Consider the following 25644-nt stretch of genomic DNA (forward strand, 5'->3'; position numbering starts at 1 on the left):
CTGTCAAAATTGGCCTTTCTCCAATTTAGGACTTCAACTTTTGGATCTGGTCTATCCTTTTCCATCACTATTTTAAAACTAATAGAATTATGGTCGCTGGCCCCAAAGTGCTCCCCCACTGACACCTCAGTCACTTGCCCTGCCTTATTTCCCAAGAGTAGGTCAAGTTTTGCACCTTCTCTAGTAGGTACATCCACATACTGAATCAGAAAATTGTCTTGTATGCACTTAAAAAATTCCTCTTCATCTAAACCCATAACACTATGGCAGTCCCAGTCGATGTTTGGAAAGTTAAAATCCCCTACCATAAATACCCTATTATTCTTACAGATAGCTGAGATCTCCTTACAAGTTTGTTTTTCAATTTCCCTCTGACTATTGGGAGGTCTATAATACAATCCCAATAATGTGATCAATCCTGGAGTCTCTTTTGCGGCTTCAGGAACAGCCATTACTATTCAATTTCTCAACTTTATACTCTGCTATTCTTCTTCCTCTCTTTCTGCACATCAGAGCCACCCCTGGTGCCATGGTCTTGGCTGCTGCTGTTATCCCATGAGATGTTGCCTACCCCAATGGTAATCAAACAATATACCTATTGGTGGTGGGGGAGGGAAGGGGGGGCGGGTGGACGTAAGTGTCTGTTCCACTACCTGCCTTCCTTTATTCTGTCTGGTGGTCACCTATTCCCTCCTCTGCCTGTTCAATTGCTACCTGCAGTATGGCTACCTCACTGAACATGTTGTCCATGATAATCACTGCGCAAGTCCATCCACTGCTCCAGCTCCGAAATGCAGTTGCTACATCTGGACACACTTCCTTCACACATGGTCACCAGAGACACTGGATATATCCATGACTTCCCGTATGGTGTAGGAGGAGTATATTACAGTTATGGAAGCTACTATTGTGACTTCCCTTCAGAATAAGTTCTTTACTTACGTCCTTTAAACAATAATTACAGAAGGCACCTTTTCCACTCCAAACAATCCCACCACAGCCCAAAATTCCTGCCTTAGTTTGTTTAAGCTAATGGACTGCAGCAGTTTAATCAGTAGAAAAACTAAGAGTGGAAGTACTCACCTGACCTTCTCCAGATACTTTCTAATTCAGAGCTATTTAAAGATTCACCCAAACATCACCACTGTCCACTTGCGCTGCTTCATACTGAATTCTTCCCAGTCTGCTTCACAGTGATGCTCTACTATCAAAGGATGCCGCACTGTTGGAGAGTCATTACTATGGGAGTGCTGTACTGACAGAGGGTCAGGACTGAGGGAGCTCTGCAGTGATAGAGGGTCAGTATTGAGGGAGTGCTGCACTGTCGGAGGATCAGTACTGAGCGATTGCTGCACTGTCGGAGGATCAGTACTGAGCAATTGCTGCACTGTCAGAGGGTCAGTACTGAGGGAGTGCTGCAATGTCAGAGAGTTAGTATTCAGGGAGGGCTGTACTGTCAGAGGGTCAGTATTGAGGGAGTGCTGCAATGTCAGAGGGTCAGTATTGAGGGAGTGCTGCACCGTCAGAGGGTCAGAACTGAGGGAGTGCTGTATTGCTGGAGAGTCAGTACTAGGAGAGTGCTGCACTTTTGGAGGGTCAATACTGAGAAGGTGCTGCTCTTTTGGAGGGATAGCATTGACAGAGCTCTTTGCTATTGGAAGATCAGTACTGAAGGAATGCCGCACAGTCAAAAGGGTCAATACTGAGAGAGTATGGTGGCGCAGTGGTTAGCACTGTTGCCTCACAGCACCAGAGACCGGGTTAATTCCTGCCTCAGGCGACTCTCTGTGTGGAGTTTACACATTCTCCCCGTGTCTGCATGGGTTTCCTCCAGGTGCTCCGGTTTCCTCCCACAATCCAAAAATGTGCAGGTTAGGTGAATTGGCCATGCTAAATTGTCCGTAGTGTTAGGTGAAGGGGTAAATGTAGGGGAATGGGTCTGGGTGGGTTGCGCTTCGCCAGGTCGGTGTGGACTTGTTGGGCTGAAGGGCCTGTTTCCATGCTATAAGTAATCTAATCTAATCTCTGGTGGAGGGCCAGTAATGAGAGTGTTGTTCTGTTGGAAGGTCAGCACTGAAGGGCCACCATACTGTCAAAGAAACTTCATTGATATCCTGCCTCTCTGTTAATCCCGTATTTGAGGTCATTGCTGAATTTTTCTCACGTGTAACATGTCCCATACAATGACGCACCTTCAGGTAGTCATAAGGGCACGGCACATCTGGATGATCTTCTAAATCAAAGATGTCTGCAAATTCCAAAGAGATGGTGTATCCTTCCTCCAGTTCAATGCGGTATAGACAGTCTGAGCTTTTGGGATACGAATTGGGATAGTCTGGACTGCTGATCACGCCTGATTTCTCAGTGAACACATTGTCACGACACTCAACTTGTGAGAAATGAAAACAAACAGCAAGTCAACAAATCATTAACCAGGGACAGACCAAGAACTGCTGCTCATGATCAGCCGACAATTTGCTTAATTTCAAAGTTAAAAGGTGACAGGAAACTGAGAAATGGAGCAAAGGGTGAGGAAGGTGGTGACAAACCCCAGAAGGGAACAGCTAGTGGGTGATGTAGTCAGACATGAGGCAAATAAAACTTAAAGAAAATTGTGGAACAATATATTAAGTTAAAAACAACGAGCAATGTGAAGTAAGATGACACATTGTCAATCATTGGTTTGATCACATTGTATTCAATCTGGGCACATCGCACTTTAGGAAAGAAAAATTGTATAGTGTATTGTAATCTAGAACCCGCTGCCTGAGTGGGCAGTGCAAACAGATTTAGTCATAACTTTGAAGAAGAAATTAGTTATGGTAGTGAAATGAGCCAATGATGCCACAATAGGCTCCATGGACTCTATCATTCTCTGATCCAATAATAGTGATCACACACAGACCAAAATCTAAAGTGAGTGCACACAGTGACTATAGTATGCAAACAGCCAAATACACAAATTATGAACAGAGATTAGGCCATGCATTGCTTAATAGGACTGTATCTACCTCTGACTTAAAATATTCAAGGACTCTGGTTCTACCACCTTTTCAGGGAGCGTTCCAAAGCATCATGGGCCCATTATGAGAAAAAAAAATGATTTTTGAACAATGATCCTAGTTCTCAATTCTCCCACAAGTGAAAACAGCCTCTCCACACCTACCATATCAACATTCCTCCTAAACTTAACATGTTTCAGTGGATATAATCCTATCCTGTCTAACCATTCCTCATAACCATTCCTGTCTAACCCTCTCATTCACTTTCTGAATTGCCCAGTACTCCAGATGGGGTCTCACCAGTGACCTGTACAACTAAAACACAACTTCCCTACTTGTGTATTCATTTCCCCTCACAATCAAAAACATTCAAGATCATTTCCAGGGATGAGAAACTTCAGTTGAGGATAGATAGAAGAAGTTGGGACTGTTCTCTTTGGAGAGAGGAGATTAAATAGAATGTTCAAAATCATGAGTGGGATGGATAGAGTAGATTGGGAGAAACTGTTCCCACCCCTAAAAGGAACAAGAGCAAATAAGCATAGGTTTAGTGTAGTTTGTAAAAGGAGAAAATATGATCTGAGAAAAATACATTTTCACTCAGCAAGTAGTGTCTGGAATGTACCATCTGGAAATGTGGGGGTAGATTAAATTGAGGCATTCAAGAGGACATTGGATGATAATTTGGACAGAAATGGTGTGCAAGGATATGGGGAGAAAACAAGAGATTGGGGCTAGGTAATGATGCTTGTTTGAAGATTCAGTACAGTTATAATGGGCCAAATGTCCTCCTCCTATCCTGTGATATTTCTGTGATTCAGTGTTTCTATTATCTTTCCTAATTGCTTGTTGCACCTTCAGTCTAACCTTTGTGATTAATGCATAAGGAGACCCAGATCCATTTGCATCTCAGAGCTCTGCAGTCTCTCTCCATATAGATAACATGCTTTCGTTTTTCTTCTGACCAAAATGGGCCATTTCACATTTTTTCACATTGTACTCAATTTTCCACTTTGCCACATCTTTTCCTACTCATTTAACCTATCTATATATTTTGCAGCCTCCTTATTTCGTCTGCATAACTGTAACCACATCTTCAACCTTGCATCCAAGTCATTGATATTAATTACAAACATTGAGGTTGCAGCACCAGTCTCTGTAGCACACCATGTGTTACATCTTGCCTGCCACAAAAAGATCCATTCATGATGATAGTTTCCTGTTAGTCAGGTAATCTTCTCTCCATGCCAATATGTTACCCATATACACAAGAAGTTTGAGTATATATTGCCAATGTGTTTAAGTATACACAGATGGTGTGTGGTACATGCTTACTGTGAAAGTACATGGTCAGTGTGAGTGGCAATTTATTTGGTGAGTAGTGTACACTGTCAGTGCAAATTTGAGTGTACACAGTCAGTGAGAATTTCCTGTAAATACTATGTCTTTTTATTTTTCTGTATTTTTAAATTGCAGACTTAAATGGGAAAAGAATTGTTTTAAAACCAGAAAGGTTACTGAAACAAAATAATCTGACAGTCATTGTAAGCACTATTTACACAGCTGCTGGTTCAAGTAGGAGCAGGAGAACATGCAGACAAGCTGGAGCCAAAAGGTGTATACAAATGAAGGTTCAACTGGCAACATGGAGCTGATTAGTCTGTGAACTAGTAACCAGTTATCAATAACAAAAGGCCTTCTGCCTGCCTTAAAATGTGATTGGTTCTCAGGTAACTGAACAGCTTGGGTCTGGGAACAAGTTAGAGACAAGTCATCAAACTTCTACCAGTTCAGGAGCTCTCTCTGTTCTCTGCAGTAAAAGCTACTTTAAGCCTGGCCTGTAGTTTCTATCAACTTGCATACAAAGTCATATAAATTGGGAGACTATTTGTACTTTTTTAAAATGTAACTTCTGTGACCACTCTGGGAAGGCTTGATTTCCAGTGTGTTAACCTGGTAAGTCATAATAGTAAGCTGTGTGAATGTCAGAATTTGCAACCAACGTGATTGTGAATGTAACACTACCTTTACAGGTCCGGTTATCTGAATGAAGGATGTAGCTGAATCTGCAAGAGCAGTAAAATCCACCGATGTAATTGTGACAGAAATGGTCGCAGACCAATGCTTCATCCAACTTCTCCACACACTCATCAATATCTACAAAGGAAAAGGCAATTAATCACAGCATCCTACACCAGATATTCCAGTGACCAGTGAAATAACCACTGGCTGGAGAAATGCTACTGACAGGAGAAATTAGTGATGGATCACTGATCCCATCTCTCATTGCTTCATTAGTCTCTCTACTCCATTTTAGTGACTTTGGGCTTTCTTTTCATGGCACCTTCTCCAACTCTTTTTTTCCAATATATTATGTCTGTTGTCAGCATCAACATTTGAGGTAAACATTTCACTTTTTTTCTTTTATATCAATCTGTGCTGAGTGATTCACAGAGTCACAGAGGTCTACAGCACAGAAAATGATCCTTTGCCTCATTGAGTCCACACCGATTAAAAACACCCACCTAACTATTCTAGCACTTGGTCAATAGACTTGTATTCCTTGGCATAGCAAGTATACATTCAAATACTATTCCTCATCCTTGGCATATTTCATGTTCTTCACAGTGTCCTTGTCCTCTCAACCCCATGACCATGGGCTTAATCATTCACCAGGTTCTCCCTGTCCCTCACATTCTGTCTCGCTCTCTTCCTCTTTATCCCTCTCTCTCTCTTTATCACTCACTCTTTATCCCTCTCTATAAAAGTTTTATCTTTTGTTGAAAGAAATACACAGTTGGTGGAGCTTTTCATCTTGCATTCTTCGGGATAAATTTGCTAGAATTTGTAAAAATTCAGAGAGTAAGAATATTTGCCTAGTGTGAGAGAAGAATATTGACTGGTTGGCAAGTGCACTGTGATTGATACTAGCATAGCCATTGAGAATGCACTCATTGATGCTGATTGACAATTAACTGTTTGGCTTTGCTCAGTGCACTCCAGCACAAATCATGGTGATCTAGACTCACCATCATTGTGTGAATCAGTATTCACTGTATTTATGAATTCAGTAACTTGCACAGTTGAGGTCACTTTCAATGACAGCATGTATGCCCAAATTGATGGTGTTGCCATGGGACCCACACTTGGCACAATGACAGAGCCATTCCTGCAAGCACTGTCTTCAGTGTTAAACAGTGACAGACCAATTACTATAACTCAGGTGTTTGATGGTGACAACCATATCCACAATTGTACTATATCCCAGTGTTATACAGTGACAGTCCTACCCCCACTTGTAGTATACCCCAATGTTATTCAGTGACAATCCTATCCCTAGTGTTCAATCACTCTGTTATACCACATCTGGAGTTTAGAGAGAGACGTTCTGAAAATTTCTAGGCGCCAAAGTAGTAACAAATGAAAATTATTTTTGATGAAAGTTCCTATATTCACCTGATAATCCAGCCTGTATTACTGGGAATTAATCAATCCCAGGGTTCCTTGCTGCACTGCCTCCCCTGGTTAATATCCTTCCATGTCTTGGTGACTGATCCTTATCATCTGTGTTACACTGTATTCTTTCACCCCACAAATTACATCCAATATTCACAGACTGACAGGAAGAAAAGGGTTCTGCTTGGTGAGTGTTTTGGTAACTGGTAGGCTATTTCTAGTGGGGTTGTGCAGGGCCCTTTGCTGTTCATGATACACATTACCAATTTAGACTTTAATATGGGGAATGACTAACAGGATTACAAATGGCACAAAGATTGACCATTTGGTTGATAATGAAAGGGGTAGCTATAGATGGAGGAAGACATCAATGGACTGGTCAGCTGGTTAGAAACGTGACCTTTTCATCATTTACATAAATTATTTGAATGTGAATGTAAGAGGTATAGTTAGTAAATTTGCAGATGACACCAAAATTAGAGGTGTAATGGACAGCGAAGAACGTTACCTGAGAGTACAATGGGTTCTTAATCAGATGTGGGCCAATAGGCCGAGGAATGGTAAATGAAGTTTATTGTGGTTCTGTTCGCCAAGCTGGGAATTTGTGTTGCAGACGTTTTGTCCCCTGTCTAGGTGACATTCTCAATACTTGGGAGCCTCCTGTGAAGCACTTCTGTGATGTTTCCTCCGGCATTTATAGTGATTTGTGTCTGCCACTTCCGGTTGTCAGTTCCAGCTGTCTGCTGCAGTGGCCGGTATATTGGGTCCAGGTCGATGTGCTTATTGATTGAATCTATTATAGGACAAGCCAAACAGAGAACAGCCAGGGAATTCCTAGAGGCATGGCACTCATCCACAGATTCAATCAGTAAGCACATCGACCTGGACCCAAAATACCGGCCACTGCAGCGGACAGCTGGAACTGACAACTGGAAGCGACAGATACAAATCACTATAAATGCCGGAGGAAACATCACAGAAGTGCTTCACAGGAGGCTCCCAAGCACTGAGGATGTCACCTAGACAGGGGACGAAACGTCTGCAACACAAATTCCCAGCTCGGCGAACAGAACCACAACAACGAGCACCCGAGCTACAAATCTTCACACAAACTTTGAAAATGAAGTTTAATTTAGATAGGTGTGAGGTGCTGCATTTTCGAAAGGCAAATCAGGGCAGGACTTAATGTAAGGTCCTGGGGAGTGTTGCTGAACAAAGAGACCTTGAAGTGCAGGTTCATAGCTCCTTGAAAGTGGGGTCACAAAAAGACAGGATAATGAAGAAAGTATTTGGTATGCGTGCATTTATTGGTCAATGCATTGAGTAAAGGTGTTGGGAGGTCATGTTGCGGCTGGACAGAACATTGGCAAAGCCACTTTTGGAATATTGTGTACAGTTCTTGTATCCCTGCTATAGGAAGGATGTTGTGAAATTTGAAATGGTTCAGAAAAGATTAACAAGGATGTTGCCAGGGTTGGAGGATTTGCGCGATCGGGGCTGTTTACCCTGGAGCATTGGAGGCTGAGGGGTGACTTTATAAAGGTTTATAAAATTATAAGGGACATGGATAGAGTAAATATGGTGGAGTCTAGAACTAGAGGGCATAGGTTTAGGGTGAAAGGGGAAAGTTTAAAAGGGACTTAACGGACAACTCTTTCACACAAACAGTGGGGCATGTATGGAATGAGCTGCCAGAGGAAGTGGTGGAGGCTGGTACAATTACAACATTTAAAAAGCATCTGAATGGGTATATGAATAGGTAAGGTTCACAGAGATAGAACGGCAAATAAAACTAGATTAATTTTGGATATCTGTTCAGCGTGGACGGGTTGGACCCAAAGGTCTGTTTCCATGCTGTACATCCCTATGACTCTATGAATCTAGGTGGAATTCATACCAAAGAGTGTGAGGTGATGCACTTAGGAAGAGCAAATAAGGCAAGGGAATTGACACCATGTACAATCTACAATCTATATGGTATATTGTATGTGTGATACATGCTATACAATACCACTAGACCCCGAAAGTAACAGACAGGTATTTACAATGCTCACAATGAATATGGAAGATTTTAGTGGCCAAGAGCTAAAGTATAAGAGCAAGCTGACTTAAGTTTCAGAAGTTTACACAGTCTGGTCACCACATTGCAGGAAGAACATGATCACATCATGGGGTGTCACTAGGACTGGAGAGTTTTAGCCAGGAAGAAGGATAGGATTGATTGGGTCTGTTTCCTTTATAACAGTAGTACCTGAGGAGAAATGTAACTAATGTATAACATAATGAGAGCTGAGGTACAGTGCTGAGGAAGGATTTGCCTGAGCAGAGAGGTCAATCACCAGTGACAATCCTTTGGCAGAAGGATTAAACAGAAGTTAAGATTACTTACAGTGTAGAAACAGGCCCTTCGGCCCAACAAGTCCACACCGACCCTCTGAAGAGCAACCCTCCAAGACCCATTCCCCTACACCTAACACTACAGGCAATTTAGCATGGCCAATTCACCTAACCTGCACATCTTTAGACTGTGGGAGGAAACCGGAGCACACCCACACGGAGAAGATGCGCAAACTCCTTACAGACAGTTGCCCAAGGTGGGATTTGAACGCGGGTCTCTGACACTGTGAGGGAGCAGTGCTAACCACTGTGCTACCTTATTTTCACTAGAGGTCAGTGGGGATCTGGGGTTCACTGCCTTATTGGGTGTTCCAGACTGAAACCCCTTAATCCATTGCATAAATATGTGGGCATGCCTCTAAAATGCTGGCACTGACAGGGAAACAGATCAGGAGTGGGAAGAGTTCATTTTTAATTAATTCATACGATGTGGGCATCATTTATTGACCATCCCTAATTGCACAGATAGGAGTTAAGAGTTAACCACATTACTATGGGTCAGGAGTCACCTGTAGGTCAGACCAGGTGAAGTTTCCTTCCCCAAAGGACATGAGTGAACCAGGTGGATTTTTTCAACAATCAACGATGGTCTCATAGTCATCAATTAGACTCTTACTTCCAGACTTTTTAAAAAATATTTGAATTCAAAGTCCACCATCCATCATGGTGGATTTGAACCTGCATCTCCAGACCATTAACTGGGTCTCTCAATTAACAGTCAAGTGATCATACCACAAGGTAATTGCTTCCCCTGATGAGAAGGGATAGACATGAGTGCTCTTTCTCAGTCAGATTGGACAAAATAGGCTGAATTATGTCCTTCTGACCTGTAAATATTTCTTTATTTCTGGTCTACTGGTCAGGGGACTAGTTGAGGTGATACCACTGACTCTCAAATCTTCCTATGCCAGATGCATTTCAGACCAATCAGCATAGGAACTGAGCAGCGTGCGGCAGAGAGCTGCTGATACTTTGTGTTTGGGGGGGTGAATTCCCACCCTGTGAGTTCCTGTCAGAGAAGTGCTCTATTTAACTGCTTTCACCAGGATTGTTTCTTTTACACTTTAACTCTTGCCACCACCATTCCAGGGATGCTCCAGGGAAACCAGCCTCAGCATATTCAGCCTCTCCCTATAGCTCAAGTCCTCCAACCCTGGCAACAATCCTTGGAAGTCTTTTCTGAACCCTTTCAGGTTGCCCAACATCCTTCCTACAGGAGGGAGACCAGAATTGCACACAATATTCCAAAAGTGGTCTGACTAGTGTCCTGTACAGCCGCAAAATGATCTCCCACCTCCGATACTCAATGCCCTGACCAATAAAGGAAAACATACCAAATGCTTTCTTCACTATCCTAACTACCTGTGATTCCACTTTCAAGGAACTATGAACATGCACTCCAAGGTCTCTTGGTTCAGCAACACTCCCCATTAAGGTATACATCCTGCCCTGATTTCCCTTTCCAAAATGCAGCAAATCACATTTATCTAAATTAAACTCCACCTGCCACGCCTCAATCCATTGGCCCATCTGATCAAGATCCTGTTGTACTCTGAGGTAACCTTCTTCGCTGTCCACTACACCTCCAATTTTGGTGTCATCTGCAAACTTACTAACCAAACCTCTTACATTCACATCCAAATCATTTTTATAAATGATGAAAAGCAGTGGACCCAGCGCCAATCCTTGTGGCACACCACTGGTCACAGGCATCCAGTCTGAAAAACAACCCTCCACCACCACCCTCTGTCTTCTATCTTCTAGCCAGTTCTGTATCCAAATGGCTAGTTCTCCCTGTATTCCATGAGATCTAACCTTGCTAACCAGTTTACCATGAGGAACCTTGTTGAAAGCATTACTGAAATCCATATAGATCATGTCCACAGCTCTGCCCTCATCAATCCTCTTCATTACATCTTCAAAAAACTCATTCAAGTTCGTGAGACATGATTTCCCACACACAAAGCCGTGTTGATTATCCCTAACCAGTCCTTGCCTTTCCAAATACATGTAAGTCCTGTTCCTGACATTACAGAAATTTTAGGATGGTTGATCCACCTAACCTGCACATCATTGGACTGGGGAGGAAACCAAAGCACCCAGGAGAAATCTACACAACAAAAGGAGAATGTGCAAACTCCACATGAGCAGTCACCAGAGAGTGGAATTGAACCCAGGTCACTGATGTAATGAAGCAGCAGTGCTAACCACAGTGCCAGCATTCACCTGGTGAATATGTGCTGCTGTCCAGGTGCCTTCCCATTCCCAAACTGATGGGAGTAAAGACTGCAAGGTGACAGAATCCCCACTTGTGACTGTCCTGACTAAATGTCCTCTGCCACTAATCTAGCCACAGAGAAGTCACAAGATTCCACCTACTGTTTGATACTCATGCTTTGGGATCATAATCTGATGAACTGACTAAAAATCAACTCACCGACGGCGGAATAATGAGCTTCAAAGCCAGTAAATCGCTCCTCGTTGGAAAAATCTGTCTTGAACGTAACAGTCATGGTGTTGCTGTTTGTTAAGACAAACTCTTGGCCAGGGATTCGTTCAGTGTCAGTACTCTCTCTGCCACAAAATGTTTCCTGCAAATCATCAGACATGACCTAGAATCAAAAGAGAGATTTTAGCACCACAGACGAGGAATGGAAGATCCCACTTTTCATTCTTAGGTTCCATTCTCCACAGCCATCTTGTTAATCCAAACCCTCCTGCAACTCTTCAATTTTCACGACATAATCTCTTTGATGACTCTCAGTGCAAATGCTTCGCTCCTCAGATTCTGACTCAGCACTGCCTGTTTCCATGGCAAACGTTGTGTCAAGCATCAAAATATAACAGGCTTCCTGAGCACAATGAATCAGTGATTGTGAAACAGTAACACATACACACTCACACACTCACACACTCACTCAGTGTCTTGTTAGAAACTTAGCACCTTGGGAAAAAGATTACTTCAAGAAATCTGAGGCAATTTGAGTTTGATTTTCACCACATCTTCAGGATGACTTTCAGAGCAATTTACATTCCGGCCCTTTTTCATCAGTTTGTTCAATTTTAGCTGTTTATTCCTGAGCTGATCCATGATCTCACGAGATCAGAAAACTTTCCATGTTTGTCACAAACGGCACAACTGTAATTCAGCTCAGCCCTGTGCTGAAGCAGTGTCATTGGGGACATCAGATGTACCTCAGGACTCTTTGATTATAGAGGGGGAGAATCTCATGATCATCATTCAGTGCCTCAGTTCAATGCTGATACCATGTTGTCCTTGCTATGGAGCCAGAATTAGATCATGTGCAGAGATTGTGGTGTAATGGTAATGTCAGTAATCCTGCAATTCAGACTAATGATCTGGGAACGGGTTCAAACTCACCATGGCTGTTGGTGGTATTTAACTTTAATTAATTAATGTAGAATGCAAAAAATGGTTTTGCTGTGTAAAAAGGGCACAAAAGAAATGCCAAACTATTACAGGCCAGTTAATCTTACTTTGTTGGTGGAAGAAATTGTTAACATCAATCCTGACAGATCAGGTAAACTGAAACTTAGGCATGGACAGTCAGGGATAGTCAGCATAGCTTTGTTAACGGAAAGTCATGCCTTAGAAATTTGAATGCTTTGAGGAAGTGAGAAAGAGGATCGATGAGGGTAGTGCAGTGGATGTTGTCTCCATGGATTGTAGCAAGGGAGTTGACGAGGTCCCACTTGGCAGACTGGTCAAAAACGTAAAAGCCCATCAGATACAGGATAATGTGTCAAATTGGATCCAAAGTTGCCTTAATAACAAGAAACAAGGTGTAATGGTCGATTACTGCCCTTGCAAATGGAAAGCTGTTTCAAGTGATATTGTGCAGGGCTAGGTGTTTGCACCCCTGGTGTTTGTTTTATCCATTAATGATTTGGAATGGAACATAGGGGCATAACTGGGAAATTTGTAGATGGCACAAAAATTGGCCACATAGTGGATAGTGTAGAGAATAGCTGTAAGCTCCAAAATCATATAGATGGGTTGATGGAGTGGTGAGGAAAGTGGCAGATGGAGTTCAACACTGGTAAGTGTGAGGTAATGCATTTTGGGAGATCAAACAATAAAAGCAAATACACAATAAATGGGAATATATTGAGAAGGGTAGATGAAGTGAGAGATCTTGGCATGCAAATGCGTAAGTCCCTAACGGTAGCAGTACAGTTAAATAAGATTGTAAAGAAGCTATGGAATGCTCTTCTTCATTGGCAGAGGTATAGAACATGTTTGTGTTGCGTCACCATAGTCTTGCCAGACCATAGGGGCTGCTCTCTTATTAGAAAGAAGTGACTGGTGGTGATTTAACCTGAAGGTCACCAGACCTCAGGCAAGGGAAGAGGTTGAGAAGGAGAGTCCTACATGGTAACCTCAAACTGATGATGGGAACTGAACATACGCTATTGGCACCACACTGCTCAGTATAGCATATAAAAGTAGGATCTAATAATGAAATTGTTTTAGACACTAGTGAGGCCACAACTGGAGTATCGTGTGCGTTTCTGGTCACCACATTACTGGAGGATATAACTGCTCTGGAGAGAGTGCAGAGAAGATTTACTAGAATGTTGCCAGGACTGGAGAACTGCAGCTACAAAGAGAAATTGAAGAAGTTGGGGTTGTTTTCCTTGGAACAGAGAAGGCTGAGGGGTGACATAGTGGAGGTATGCAAAATTGTGAGGCATAGTAATAGAGTAGACAGGAGGAACCTTCTTCTCTTAGAGGAGTTCAAAACCAAAAGGTCATAGATTCAAGCTCAGTGGCAGAAGAACTAGAGGTGATGTGAGGAAAGCCTTTTTATGCAGAGAATGCTGGGTAGTCTGGAATACATTGCTGAAGTTGGTGATGCCTGCAGAGACCCTAAACTGTTTTAAGAAGTACCTGGATTTGCATCTTGCATGCTGTAAGCTACAGGGCTATGAGCCATGTGCAGGAAGATGGGATTAGAAAGAGCATCTGGGTGGAAGAAGCAAAAATGACAAAAGGAAATTATTTTTATGTAGTAACTGGTGAGCATCTACAATGTACTATGCAATGGCCATGTTGCCTCTAATTCTTCCTTTTGCTACATGGATCTCCAAGGTTCCATCACAGCAGTGACTTCTGGAACCAGATGTCAATTGGTCTGTACGCCAATGGTATGTTGAAAATCCTGGACCCTCTGAGCAGCTGCATGGCTTTAACATTGCCCGAGTGGGACTCAGAAGTGGAGTTATTCAAGTGGTAATTGCATTATATTCTGAGGAAAACAAATTCTGAGGGGTTGGGTGGGGGAGGGGGAGAAATAAAGGCAGGTGAATTCACTCAGTATGCTCCCCTTAGAGAGAGATGGGAGTTGAAGTGGATCAGTTGATTTAAAGAAGATGTAAAGGTCACTGATTCAATCTGGGGTTTTGGCCAAGTATGTGGAAAGAGATGAAGTGGATGCTGATAGTATAGTGACAGGTTTCCTATCAATGAGTCACAAGGCCTGAGTTCCAGTCTCACCTGTTTCAAGCATGTATCATAACATCTCTGATTAGAAAATATTTATTGCAGTTGCTGAATCCCTAGACTCTATTTGTCTGTTGAGCCATGCATGGAAACTGAAATCTTTAGATAAATTGAACCTATTAGTGCTGGAAGTGAGATTGTTGAATTTGCATAGAGGAATTAATGAATGTTGGACTGGGGCTTGTCTGGTGCAGTGGTGATGTCCCTCCCTCTGGAAAGACTCAGCAGGTCTAGCAGCATCTGTGGAGAGAAAACAGAGTTAATGTTTCGGGTTGATTGAGTTGATTGAAGAAGGGTCACTGGATCTGAAATGTTAACTCTGCTTTCTCTCCACAAATGCCGCCAGACCTGCTGAGGTTTTGCAGCAATTTCTGATTTGTGCACGCATGTAATTAAATTTCTGAACAGGGTTGATAAGAAACAATCTGAACAGATAGCGGTTAGGTTCTGGATTGCACTTCCAGAGAGTATTGTGGAGACAGATTTAATCATGGCTTTCAAAAAGGGAATTCTCTCCTCTTTGCTTAACCCCCTTTCCGTTCTCCCTATTTCTCCCTCCCTTTTGATGATATACATTGCCTTTAACAGGCTTTGAACATAAATTATTCAATTGGAACCATGGATGATTTATTGGTGATGGTTAATATTTGAAAAAAAAACCATGGTAATTTGGTGATGGGCAATAAAAATGCCTGTTCAGTTGTGTACATGTACTGCTGGATATTAAAAATATAGAGAGATGTGGTTTGGTTGTGCATGTAAAAATTTAATAATCAGAAACACAAGTGATTTACTGGTGGTAATTAATAGATGAAAAATCATATGTATCCACCCTGTCTTTCCCTGTTAATGTGCTGAAGACCTCAATTGGATCACCCCGAACTTTTTAAATTCTAGAGAATAAAGGCCTAATTTGACTAATTACTCCATGTGACTTGACCTCTGGGGTCCAGGTATCATCTTTGCAAACCTGTGTTGAACTCCCATCAAGGCCAAAACAACCTTCCTGAGATGTGCTCTCAGTATTTTAAGTGGTGTCTAATTAGGGTTTTGTATAACTACATAAGGTCTCCACTGGATGTTTCCACTCATTCATCATAGGAATGATTCTGTTTCTAATCAGTAATGCTCTCCATCACCTCTGCCGTTTTCTCTATCTCTCCTGTAAACTCAGCCCTGACCATTCCGCAGCCATGATTCTGAAATACCTACTATATCATCACTTTCAATTTGAATCTGTGCCTACAGTTCATTTAATTTATTCCTTACATGCCATGCATTTGTATGGCAAACTCTAATTTTGGCTGTACACTCTATCCTATCCTTCAGCATCGTTTTATTATTTCTCCCTCCTGGCTTATTCAATACACTTTTTAAAGTTCTGCCTTGTTCATTAAACCAGCCCTGCTTGTTCATCCTATTAACCTCCACCTTTCCTCCACCTACTGCTCTGGTTCCCATCACCACCACCCCCCCGCCCACCATTAGTTTAAATCCTCTCAAGTGGCACTAGCAAACCTCCGTACAATATTATATGCAACCTGTCTTTTTTCTACAAGTCTTACCAGATCTGGAAGAGATCCCAATGATCCAGATATCTGATTCTCTCCCTCCCACACCAGCTCTTTGGCAATGTATTCAGCTATATTATCTCCCCGTATCTGGCCTCACTGGCAAATGGCATGGGAAGTAATCCTGAGATTACATCCTTGGAGATTCTGCTTTTTATTTTGCTGTTTAACTCCCTAAATTCCTTTTGCAGGGCCTCATTGTCCTTCCTGTTTATGTTGGTAATTCCAATATGGACCACGATTTCTGGCTATTCACCCGCTCCTTTCAGATAGTGAGAACTGCAGATGCTGGAGATCAGAGTCGAGGATGTGTTGCTAGGAAAGCACAGCAGGTCAGGCAGCATCTGAGGAGCTAGAGAATTAACATTTCAGGCATAAGCCCTTCATCAAGAATGATGAAGGGCTTATGCTCGAAACATCGATTCTCCTGCTCCTCGGATGCTGCCTGACTGGCTGTGCTTTTGCAGTCGCACACTCTTCGACACCCTCCTTTCAGAATGTCCTGTGCCCTTTAGAAACATTCTTGATCCTGGCATCAGGAAGGCAACACACCATCCTGGAGTCTCACTTACGATCACAAAAATGCCTACCCCAGACTATAGAGTGTTCGACTACCACTGCTCCCTCAGTACTCACCTACCAACAGTAGTGCTCTCTAAGTACTGATCCTCTGACGGTGCAACACTCCCTCATAAATATTGTCTGACAGTGCAGCACTTCATCTATATTGACCTCCCAACAGTGTAGCACTCCTTCAGCACTGATCCTCTGACAATGCAACAGTCCCGCAGTACTGACTCTCAAAGTCAACAGTGATCCCTCACTACTGACCCTTCAATAGTGTTGCTCTCCCTCTGTGCTGATCCTCTAACAATGCAGTACTGGCTTTGTATTGAACCTCCAACAGTCCAGTGCTCCCTTTGTACTGACCCTCTGACAGTACAGTGTCCCCTCAGTACTGATCCTTTGACAGTGTCATACTCTTTAAGTATTGAACTTCTAACAGTGCAGCACCCCCTGTCTGGGTGAGGAGAAGTGTTTTATCAAACAATTCAAAGAAATGGAGCAGATTGTTTGCTCATGAGGCCTTGATTCTGTTTGTTAAAATTGTTTTGTTCTGGGATCCCTCAGGCTCCAAATATTTGGTCAAGTCATGATTGGGAACAGCTGCTGGCAGATCAGCCAATGAGTTTCAGCCACCATTCCAGCTGCTTTACAATGTGAGCCTTGTCACTGATTGGTCCAAGTTTGGGAACAGGATCAGTTACACACATTGGCAGCAACAACACTAGCATCTGGAGATGGTAACATTTACTGTTATCAAACCCCTGGTCGTCGCTAATTATTTATTTGCATTTTGAACTTTCCAGTAAATATGTCCTGATCATGCGTTTTCAGAAGAGCAATCAAAGAATGGCTGGAAATCACATGATGTATAAATCAGTAGTACAGGTTACATGCTGTATCTGCTGTGGCAGTGTTTGAATACTACATTATAAAAATTAGAAATAGGAGGAGGCATTCAGCCCCTTGAGCCTGCTCCCTCATTCAATACGATCATGGCTGATCTGATTGCTATCCCCAGCTCCATTCCGAGAGACGGAATTAATCTCCAAAGTAAGGACTACTCTAGAATAGTCAGCTTTGTCAGAGAAAGATCAAGTCTTTAATTATGATTGAGTAATTAAGGGAAATGACAAGATGTGTGGATGACAGTACTGCAGCAAGACTTTGTCTTTTTGACAAAGTCTTGCATGGGACAAGCCTTGGAATCCTGGTCAATTTGGTAGATTGGATCCAAAATTGGCTTTGGTTGCAGGAAACAGATGCATCAACAACAGAGATTATGTATATGACTGGAAGCTGACATACTGCAAGGCTCATTGCTGGCCCCTTATTCTTTGTAGTGTACATTAATAATTGCGACATGAATGTAGGAGGTTTGATCAATAAGTTTGCAGGTGTTACAAAAACTGATGTGATAAATAGCGAAGAGGAACGCTTTAGGTAATAGGGTGATATAGACGGGCAGAACAAAGCAAATGGAATTTAATCTTAAAAAAGGAGAGTGATGCATTTTAGGTAGACTTACAAGGCAAGGAAACACACAATGACGCAAAGAAATACAGAGGATTAGAGGGATCTTAGTGTGCATGTCCACAGATATTGGTGCCAAAATTATGGGTGGATATATTGATTAAGAACTTATGGGATATTTGCCTTTATTAGTTGGAGACATTAAACTCAAGAGCAGGGATTTTGTGGTGGATCTGTAGAAGATATTAATTAGGTCAAAGCTGGAGTGTTTTGGTGACCAGATTGTAAGAAAAATGGGATTCTCTGGGAGAGGGTGTGAATGAGGTTAGAGGACACCATGGCCTATTGGACTATTAGATTAGATTCCCTACAGTGGAAACAGGCCCTTCAGCCCAACCAGTCCACACTGACCCTCCGAAGAGTAACCCACCCTAACCCATTTCCCTCTTACTAACGCACCTAACACTATGGGCAATTTAACATGGCCAATTTTCCTGATCTGCACATTTTTGGACTGTGGGAGGAAACCCATGCAGACACAGGGAGAATGTGCAAACTCCACACAGCCAGTTGGCTGAGGCTGGAATTGAACCTGGGACCCTGGTGCTGTGAGGCAGCAGTGCTAACCACTGAGCCACCATGCCACCCTATTAATCCAGAAATTTAGCTTCCATCCCAGAAACCCAGGTTTGAATCCTGTCATGGTAGAATTTGAATTCCATTTTTTTTTAAATTTCTGGAATTAAGAATCTAATGATCATGAAACCATCTAGACCCCAGCAATTTGAATAACTCTCAAATGCCCTCTAAAATAGTCTAGCAAGCTGCTCAACCATGATGAAGTAACAACAAATGAAACTAGACTGACTACTAGGCATTGACCTAGGCACAGTACACCGACTGCAGCATTTTAGACAGGCAGCTCAACACCATCTTCTCAAGGACAACTAGATATGAGCAATAAATGTTAGCCAGCCAGCAATGTTCATGTCACACGAGAGAATAAAAATGTTTAGTCAACAGTCCTTTAATTAGTAAGAAACCAGGCTTCCATTAATTTCCGAGAGTAAATTATGCCTCTTTGAGCTGCTGACCAATCAAAACCAGCAGCTTTGTGTTGCACCAGGATTGGTTGCTGCAGCTGATATCGTAGGCAACTCAGGGAGGAGAGGAAGCAATAAAAACCTCCATTCTGGACAATTCAGAGAGTGTTGCAGAATTGGCCAAGGAGTCAGGGTCACACTGAAATGGCCTGTGAGGCAGAGTCTTGTTGAACTGGCTGACTTGAATAAACCCCTAATGAGAGATGGAATTCCAGGATTTTGATCCAGCAATTCTGAAGGAATTCCAAGTCAAGATGGAATTGACTTGTCCTTATAGATGGAACAGGCTGTGGGTTTGGAAGATACCAAGGACCCTTGAGGATTTCTGCAGTGCACCTTATGAGCATCAGTGGTAGAGAGACTGGATGTTTGTTGATGTGGCTTCAAGTGGATTGCTTCATACAGGATATTGGCTAGGCTATGAGAGTCAGAAGGTGAGTTATTCGCTGCAGGATTCCTAGCCACTGACTTGCTCTTATAGCTTCTGTGTTATATAGCATGTCCAGTTTAGTTCTGGTCAAGGAAACTCCAGGATGTTAATGGTGGGGGATTAAGTGACAGTAATGCCATTAAATGCCATGGCTGTAGGTTAGTTTCTGTCTTGATGGAGATCATTGAATGCCTACAGTGTGGAATCAGGGCATTTAGACCAGAGTCCAGACCAACCCTCCAAAAAGCACTGCACCCAGACCTACCCCACGACCCTACCACTGTAAGCCTGCATTTCCATGGCTAATGCACCTAGTCTGCACATCCCTGGGCAATGTAGCATAGACAATCCATCTAACCTGCACATCTTTGTCCTGTGGGAGGAAATGTAGTAGCCAGAGGAAACCCACACAGACACGTGGAGAATGTGCAAATAGTACTGTTTGTTGACTTCACAGTTTGAAGCCTCATTTTTCGGTGCTGTGCTTGGCATGCCCTCCTTGCCCTCCAAAGGATATATTCAGGCAAATATCACTGGGTTCACTTAGGATAGGAACACTGGGAAGTGGGCTCACTTGGGATGGGAATGCTGGGAGTGGGCTCATTCAGAATGGGAACAGTGGGAAGTGGACTTGCTCAGAATGGGAATGCTGGGAATAGAACATGCGTGGAATGGAAATTCTGGGAGGTGGGTGCGCTGATGATGGGAATGTTGGGAGATGGGCTTACTTGGGATGGGAATGGGAAGTGGGCTTGCTGGAGTGGGTCTTTGGCGATGAGCTTAATCGGAGTACTACTTGGGAGGTTAGACTCACTGGGAGTGAGCTTGCTGGGGGCACGATTACTGGGAATGAGACGATAAGAGATGGGCTTCTTGGGGAGGGTTCTTGAGAGTGACCTCACAGGATGTGACCAATCTTGAGGTGGACAAATGGAGGAGCTTGCTGTGGATAGTCTTACTGGGAATGGAATTGTTGGGGGTGGGCTTGAAGGTGGGCACACAGTGGTGGGCTCGGTACAGGTGGATGACTCACTGTCAATGACATGGTGCCATAAAAGAAGGATCCAGCTGCCAATATTCCCACCTGCACATGGCCCAACCAATTCAGCCCTGACAGAAGAGATTTCTCCTCCTCTCTGTTTTAAATGGGAAGCCTCCGTACTCTGAAACTGCAACCAGTAGTTCTGAACTCCCCCACAAGAGGGAAACATCTTCACAGCACATGCTCTATCAAGCCCTCTCAAGAGTTTAATATGTTCCAATAACAATATCTTTCATTCCTCTAATCCCAAAGTCCGTGGTGACTGTCCATTGCCAGTTCTATTGATCACACCTTGGAGTGAGGAATTAGTGTGGAAAGAGAAGGATCCAATTATCATACTTCATGTAGGTACCAACAACACAGGTAGAACTAAGAAAGTGGTTCTGCTGAGGGGTTATAAGTAGGGGCTAAGTTAAACAATGGAACCACAAAGGGAGTAAACTTTAAATTATGTCTGAACCAGGAGTAATTTGGCATAAGGGGAACAAGATCAAACAGTTGAATAAATGACTCAAAGACATTTTGGGAGAAATGGGTTGGATTCTTGGGGGCACTGGCACCAGTGCCAAGGAAAGTGGGAACTAAACTGCTAGGATGGTCCACTTGAACTATAGTAGGACTAGAGTTCTGCAAGACATATAACTAATGTTGCAGGGAGGGCTTTAAACTAAATGGGGTGGGGAGGGTCATCTGGAAAAGATCAAGAATATCTCCTCATTCCTGATGGAGGGCTTTTGCCCGAAACATCGATTTTCCTGCTCCTCTGATGCTGCCTGACCTGCTGTGCTTTTCCAGCACTACTCTAATTTTGACTCTGATCTCCAGCATCTGCAGTCTTCACTTTCGCCAAGTATCGAGAATAGTCAAGGCAATAGTGCAGGGTAACCACTAGGGTAATGATTGTTAGGGTGTGATAGGAAGGGACTGAGCACAAACAAACAGTGTGCACCAGCAAATATGGTCAAAGTTGACAAAAATATTAAAAACATTGAACTTAATGGCTCTTTATCTGAATGCATGCAACATTCTTGGGAAGAAGGAAATATTGACAGCACAAACAAAGTAAATGAGTGTAATGTTGTTGGCAATATCAGAGACATGGTTGAAAGATGCCCAAGACTGAAAATATTGAAGTCTGTTTGATACTTTGGATGAACAGAAGAAAAGGAAAAGGAGGTAGAGTAGCTCTGTTAACAAGGAGCAGATAAAGCACTGTGGTCAAATGATTTGGGTTCTGAATATCAATATGTAGAATCAGTTTGGGTATAGATCAGAAATAATTAAGACTATAAGGCCATAAGACATAGGAACAGAAGCAGGCCATTAGTAAATTGAGTTCCTCCATCCAAAGCTGGGATCAATTTAGTGAACCTTATCGGGATTGCCTGTAATGTCAATGTCTTTTCTTGGGTAGGGGGACCAAAGCTGCCCACAGTATTCCTAGATGTGTTCTAACCTCAGCTGAAAATGTGTTGCTGGAAAAGCACAGCAGGTCAGGCAGCATCCAAGGAACAAGAGAATCGACAAAAGCCCTCCTTCAGGAATGAGGAAAGTGTGTCCAGCAGGCTAAGATAAAAGGTAGGGAGGAGGGACTTGGGGGAGGGGCATTGGAGGGTTCCTAGGCGGAAGATGAGGCACTCTTCCTCCAGCCGTCGTGTTGCTATGGTCTGACAATGGAGGAGTCCAAGGACCTGCATGTCCTTGGTGGAGGGGGAGGTCCTTGGACTCCTCCATCGCCAGACCATAGCAACACGACGGTTGGAGGAAGAGCGCCTCATCATCCGCCTAGGAACCCTCCAACCTCAAGGGATGAACTCAGATTTCTCCAGTTTCCTCATTTCCACTCCCCCCACCTTGTCTCAGTCAAATCCCTCGAACTCAGCACCGCCTTCCTAACCTGCAATCTTCTTCCTGACCTCTCTGCCCCCACCCCCACTCCGGCCTATCACTCTCACCTTGACCTCCTTCCACCTATCACATTTCCAACGCCCCTCCCCCAAGTCCCTCCTCCTACCTTTTATCTTAGCCTGCTGGACACACTTTCCTCATTCCTGAAGAAGGGCTCATGCCCGAAATGTCGATTCTCCTGTTCCTTGGATGCTGCCTGACCTGCTGTGCTTTTCCAGCAACACATTTTCAGCTCTGATCTCCAGCATCCGCAGTCCTCACTTTCTCCTCGTGTATACTTTTAGCAAGACTTCCCTATATTTTTTACTCCAATCCTTTGAAATAAAGGTCAACATTCCAAATACCTTCCCTATTACCTACTCAACTGATATGTTAGCTTCGTGTGATTTATGCAAGTGGACCCCATATCTCTGTGCTGCAGCTATATACAGCTTTCTGTAGTCGTTTTTTTTCTCCATTTAAGTAATATTCAGCTCTATTATTCTTCCTGCCAATGTGCATAAGCTCACATCTTCCCACATTGTATTTCATCTGCCACATTTTTGCCCACTCAGTTAACCTGCGATATTTCTCTGCAAACTCTTTGTAATCCTCACCACTTGCTTTCCCACCTACTGTTATGTCATTTACAAATTTTGCAATAATATATTCATTTCCATCAGCCAAGGCATTAATACAGACCGTGAATAATTGTGGCCCCAGCGATGATTGCTGTAGCACTCCACTAATTACAATGTTCCCCATATCCTCTTCAATCTGATCCTTAACCTTATTTGGTTATTCTTCACTTCCTTTTCAAAAGTATTTTGGATTGTCCATTGGACATATGTTTGTGTCAAGAACTGAGTGATCATGTTTGTGTTAAAGTGACAGAATGATTTTTTTTGTTTCTGAACTTTGCATTGTTTCTATGAATCAACATTTGATAGCTTAAAGTTTTCCTGTGTCCAAAGGCATTTATATACCCTGCATTGTTAACTGAACTATCGACAAAGAGATCAGGAATATACAGAATATCAACTGGGCTGGTAATAGTGAGTTTCCATCTCACCTTCACATAATCGTATTCACAAAGATAGGAAGGCTCCAGATCAAAATGCATGAAATAGAGTTTGATTCGGAATCCCGTAGGAACTGTGATATTCCAGGTTGAGTCTAAATCACTCGGGTAACCTTCTGGGTAATTGGGAGACTGAATCTGCCCAAACATCCCGGTCAGTTCAGTGAAGTTTGCTCCAGCTGTGGAGAAGAGGCACAGCACAAACAACCAGAAGCATCTGCCAAAGGAAAAAATGAGAATTGATTAGAGGCAAGATGTTAAAATCACTGAAAATGGCGGGCAGGAACCAAGGGAGTGGAGGGACGGGAATTAACCAGAGTCAAACACTTCTTCATTTGCACAGTGCTATAAAATAAATCAGATCAACAAGGAACAAATGAAGACTGATAGCCTATCTTTTTTTTTGATTAGATTAGATTACATTAGATTAGATTACAGTGTGGAAACAGGCCCTTCGGCCCAATAAGTCCACACCGACCCGCCGAAGCGAAACCCACCCATACCCCTACATTTACCCCTTACCTAACACTATGGGCAATTTAGTATGGCCAATTCACCTGACCCTGCACATCTTTGGACTGTGGGAGGAAACCGGAGCACCCGGAGGAAGCCCACGCAGACACTGGGAGAACGTGCAAACTCCACAGTCATTCGCCTGAGGCGGGAATTGAACCCGGGTCTCTGGCGCTGCGAGGCAGCAGTGCTAACCACTGTGCCACCGTGCCGCCCACATAGACTCACATCTATATGATGTGAGTCTATTCGGAGAACTAGAGGAGGCCATTCAGCCCCTCACATGTGTTCTATCATTCAATACGATCATGGATGGTCTGTACCTAGTTCCACCTGGCTCCATATCCATTAATAAGCTTGGCAGAGAAACTCAGCGATGTCAAACTGAATTTTTTAAGTCAGTGGGGTGGGATTTTGAGAATTTAAGAATTCTCCCAACTTTTAGGTGAAGAAATGCTTCATAGATAAGATAGGGCAGAATTGTAAATCACATTTGTGAGGGTTGGACAGCCTGTACGTTTACAGACGCAGTGAATGTGAGGATGCACCCTACCATAACAACATCACCAGGTAACTCATTGCTCTTCACAGTTCAGCAAGTGTTTTGATAACTTGCTTTTGAGAAAGGCTGTCTGGTCATTCTGAGCACCAGGTCCAATGGATGCAGTATTTAAAGATGGCATGCATTTTGCAGATGTAGGCACACGGTTAAGGATGACTATTCCAGTCATTGTCTGGATGACTGATTTGTACATCAGTGTTGACTTTGAGGCCTCATAATGCTGCCAAACATCAAGATTGCACATGAAAATCAGACCAGTCACTTGGGAACCTCATTATATGTGTACACTCAATCAGCTAGGTGTGCCTTCAGGGATTTATGTTTTCAGTGGACATTGGTTTGTGTTGGAATTGCTGGGAACTAAGAGATCCTAGCTCAGCAAATATTTCTTCCTGTTTGATGTGGGGTCAAGGCACACCAAACTGAAATCACATACAAGGATAAACTCATTGCTTTCAGATAGTATGGGGTCAGAGAGATTTACTACATATTTAGTGAGGTCACTAATTGTGTTGCCAAAAAATTTTTGCTTAAGTGAGTTTATAGTGTAGTCATCTATTAGCGCAATATAACAGCATCAACAGATCAAATCAAAAAATTAAAGAAATTTGCACTGTCCAGACCAAGTGCAGAGTAGATCTTGGCATAGGTTAGTCACCCTATTACCAATCTCACCTCACATTAATGCTTGTTCAATTGTGGGACTAAGTAGTAGCAATGTGAGTGATGTTTGCCGTTAACAGAATGCTGCCATCATACCAAAAAGATGTTCTGTTATCACACCAATGAGTAAGATGGTATATAAATTTCAGTGCTGTTGTGTTGCCAGATATGGAAGCCTTATGTCCCAAACTTAAAAATGTGTTGCTGGAAGAGCGCAGCAGGTCAGGTAGCATCAAAGGAGAAAGAGAATCTACATTTCGGGCATAAGCCCTTCAGGAATGAGGAGGGTGTGCCAAGCAGGCTAAGATAAAAGGTAGGGAGGAGGGACTTGGGGGAGGGGTGTTGGGAATGCGATAGGTGGAAGGAGGTTAAGGTG

General features: G+C 43.0%; 1 protein-coding gene across 2 annotated transcripts in view; it reads right to left on the reverse strand.

The window, feature by feature from the left end:
- Positions 1-25644, reverse strand: part of masp1 (MBL associated serine protease 1) — a 133359-nt gene that overhangs the window by 99953 nt on the left and 7762 nt on the right. For both annotated transcript variants that reach the window (XM_043702533.1, XM_043702532.1), the window contains exons 2-5: positions 23522-23747; positions 11293-11467; positions 5028-5159; positions 2193-2389 (exon numbers count right to left, since the gene is read on the reverse strand). In XM_043702533.1, coding sequence (XP_043558468.1) covers positions 2193-2389; positions 5028-5159; positions 11293-11467; positions 23522-23747 — 730 coding nt within the window. The remainder of the gene's footprint in view (positions 1-2192; positions 2390-5027; positions 5160-11292; positions 11468-23521; positions 23748-25644) is intronic.

Source organism: Chiloscyllium plagiosum, chromosome 13 (genome assembly GCF_004010195.1).
Source record: "Chiloscyllium plagiosum isolate BGI_BamShark_2017 chromosome 13, ASM401019v2, whole genome shotgun sequence".
Taxonomy (NCBI): Eukaryota; Metazoa; Chordata; class Chondrichthyes; order Orectolobiformes; family Hemiscylliidae; genus Chiloscyllium; species Chiloscyllium plagiosum.